At 41.4% G+C, this 2,983-nt stretch overlaps 1 protein-coding gene across 1 annotated transcript in view; it reads left to right on the forward strand.

Annotated features, from left to right (window-relative positions):
- The window catches only part of LOC118333752 (ecto-NOX disulfide-thiol exchanger 2-like), a 162,163-nt gene that overhangs the window by 143,642 nt on the left and 15,538 nt on the right, over positions 1-2,983 (forward strand). Inside the window, 1 exon segment of the mRNA XM_035669531.1 lies at positions 2,577-2,764. Coding sequence (XP_035525424.1) covers positions 2,577-2,764 — 188 coding nt within the window.

Here is a 2,983-nt window from a genome sequence, read left to right on the forward strand (position 1 = left end):
CTCTCTCTCTCTCTCTCATGTTTTGTGCCTCTCTGCGTGTTGTAATGTTCATTTCACGTATTCTTTCTTCTCGCCTGCCTTTTTAATCGTTCTGATCTCTGCCATTTGCTAATATGACAGCTTCTCTAATCAGCATGCAAATGTATGTAAATGCAGTCGTCAGCTCAGCCCCATGTCTTTTGCAACCTTGCTGTTTAGCTATCTGTAATTAGCAATGCTGTCAAAGACCTGTCATTTCGCTCATTGCTCCAGGATTGGTTGAGGTGACAGGTGTTTATTTGACACTTCTTAGTATTTGTGTTAACAGGTCGACTGTTACACCCCTTTTACTCGCTAACCTTTTAGCATAGGGGCATATTTACACGTCAGCCTGCCCTGCTGTAAACACCTGTGTTGTGACTGCAGCCTCTTAAAAAGTGAATCGATGCTCTGCGACTGAGTCATGTACAGAATAGGAAGCAAAAAAAATAAAAAAGGCCTGTGTGCATGACTCTATTGCCTGTAGGTGTGTGTGTGTGTGTACACGCACACTCGTGGATATCTGCAGGTCGATAGCGCTGCCTGTTACGTAACAGAAGGGGAATTGCTCAGAATCTGGCCATGTGGTTGACATCTCCTCACACCAAGTTGATGAGGCTGTCAGATCAATACTCTTCTCACCTCAAACCTTCATTTTGCTGGGAGAAAAGTATACACAAACACAACATGGACGCATGCACACTCACCCAGCAAGAGTTCATTAACACTGCCAATGGTCCTCCATGATAGACTGCAGGCAGCACTCATGAACACCCACACAAAACCTAACCAGACGCGCTTTCATGCACGCACACACAGACTCACACAGGATGGGGCTTATCTCCCGAGTACAGTCAGTGTATTGCACTTTCCCAAAGAGCTTCCCCTCAAGGCCCACAGGAGGAGAGCAGAGCTGATAATACCGGACATCTCTGAAGCTGAGCAGGTCTCATATAGTAATAACTCCCACTGTCTCCTCTCTTTCCTCAATAGGTCAGGTCAAATGTCCAGTCGAGAGCTATTGGACAAAGCACTCTGGGATTATCACAGCTTTCAGTAGTCTATGTTAATATACTGTAGGTGTTCGATTGTCTGACATGGAGGGAATATCCAAATAAAAATATCAAGATAGCTTGACATCATTGTACCTTGAGATTTTGAACCCTTTTGTGTTCGGTAGATTGTGTTTCGCCCATAGAGAGATCTTTTAAAGGTCCAGAAAGTCTATTTGTTCAATCTGCTCCTACAATTGATACTATTTTCTGCCAAAGTAAGAACAATTTTGGTTTCACATGAGAGATTTCTGTATTGGTTTTCTCTGCGCTCTCCTCGCTGGTTTGAAGTGAGTGCCTCTCAGTCACAAAAAGGTGATCTGTGCACCATTCAGGATGTAGCAGTATTTGAAACAAAATCTGGTTGCAGTTGTGAGGTTGTTTGCTTATTGTTGCCATGCCACTGTCAATAGAGTGAAGCTGTGAACACAGGACTCTCCCTGATGATGCAACAATCATATGGGTTTATGGTATTTTGGGTTTATCAACTACGTTTCTGACAAATCATGTTTTCATGTCATGGTAGATGATGCGAAATGCTGCAGTACCCATGGGTTTAGCCACCGTTGCTATTGTAGAAGCCTGTCTGTGCACAATGGAGGGCTGCAGATAGTATTGCCAGTTTTTTCAACACTAATCTTGAGCTTTCACCCACCATTATCGGCATACATCACAGAATTCTAAGCTTGGTGATTAGATGTTTTTTTGTTAATTGCACCTTGGGTGTCATAGTTGAATTGTTCCCCAAAGTCTTTATGAACACAAGCTTATACCTTCAAATTTTCAGAATATTTTCATCACATTTTCTAATCCAGTTGTTGTCTTTTTCACTGATAATTTTTCACGTTGATCCAAGCCATACAAGTATTCCAGCTGTGAGTCACATAACTTTGTCTATGAGAAAAATGAATGTGGGCTTTTACATCCAACCAGGGGCATCCAAAATGGCTCGTCGTCACACTTTGATTGATTTTGATTGATCCAGATGTACCAGATCCACATAGTCCTGATGAAGCTGATTAGATGAGTTTTTGAGTGTAACTTAATAAATTAGACAGAGACAAGAGACACAAGATCTTTTTCTGAAATACTTCTGCAGGAACGGGCAGATATTTATCAGCAGACATCTATCAAGAGGACGTTTGCCATTTTGTGTTTCAAGATGCCAGAAATGTGCATAAAATAAAACTGAGCTCTCCTTTTTCACCATTATGCTTGGAATTTTAAGATGCTCACCACTTCGCAATCCTACTCCACTCTGTGCCTGCTCTCCCTCAAATGAACAATGAGTGATCTGATAACGATTGGAAATGTCACCGTCTAAGAGCTTTGGTGTTTTTTTTTTTTTTTTGTTGAAACCTGTATGTTTCCACAAAAGAGACAGATCGGGGATAATTGGAAAATAATTTGTAGTGACGAGGTGCAGATTGAACAAATGTAACAGTGTTCTGCATATTAAACACCATATTCCATACTGTATTCTATATATTATGTATAAATGTGTAGGTGTTTCCCAAGCAGAGGCCTTAAAGGAGGAGAATGACTCCCTGCGCTGCCAGCTGGACGCCTACAGGAACGAGGTGGAGCTGCTCAAACAGGAACAGGGCAAGAACCAACCAATCAGGAGTGAGGAAGACAACACACACTCTCAGCAACTCAGCTTCCTACAGCAAGCTCTGCAAGGCATGCAGAAGGTAAACAGATGCTTCATACATCAAGTTGAGAATGCAAAAGACTTACAGGTCATTAGGGACTGGGAATTAGTTTGGACGAAGATTGAAAAATAAGAGTATTTATTTTATCCTTTGATTCAAGTTTAGACCACTAAACAGAAGTTTAAAATGAGCAGTTTATTACTGGTTAATATGGAACCAAATACAATAACGTTGTTAGTGTTGCGTTCAAGTCTTTTT

Source organism: Morone saxatilis, unplaced genomic scaffold, assembly GCF_004916995.1.
Source record: "Morone saxatilis isolate NCDOM2014 unplaced genomic scaffold, NCSU_SB_2.0 Contig22, whole genome shotgun sequence".
NCBI classification, from domain to species: Eukaryota; Metazoa; Chordata; class Actinopteri; family Moronidae; genus Morone; species Morone saxatilis.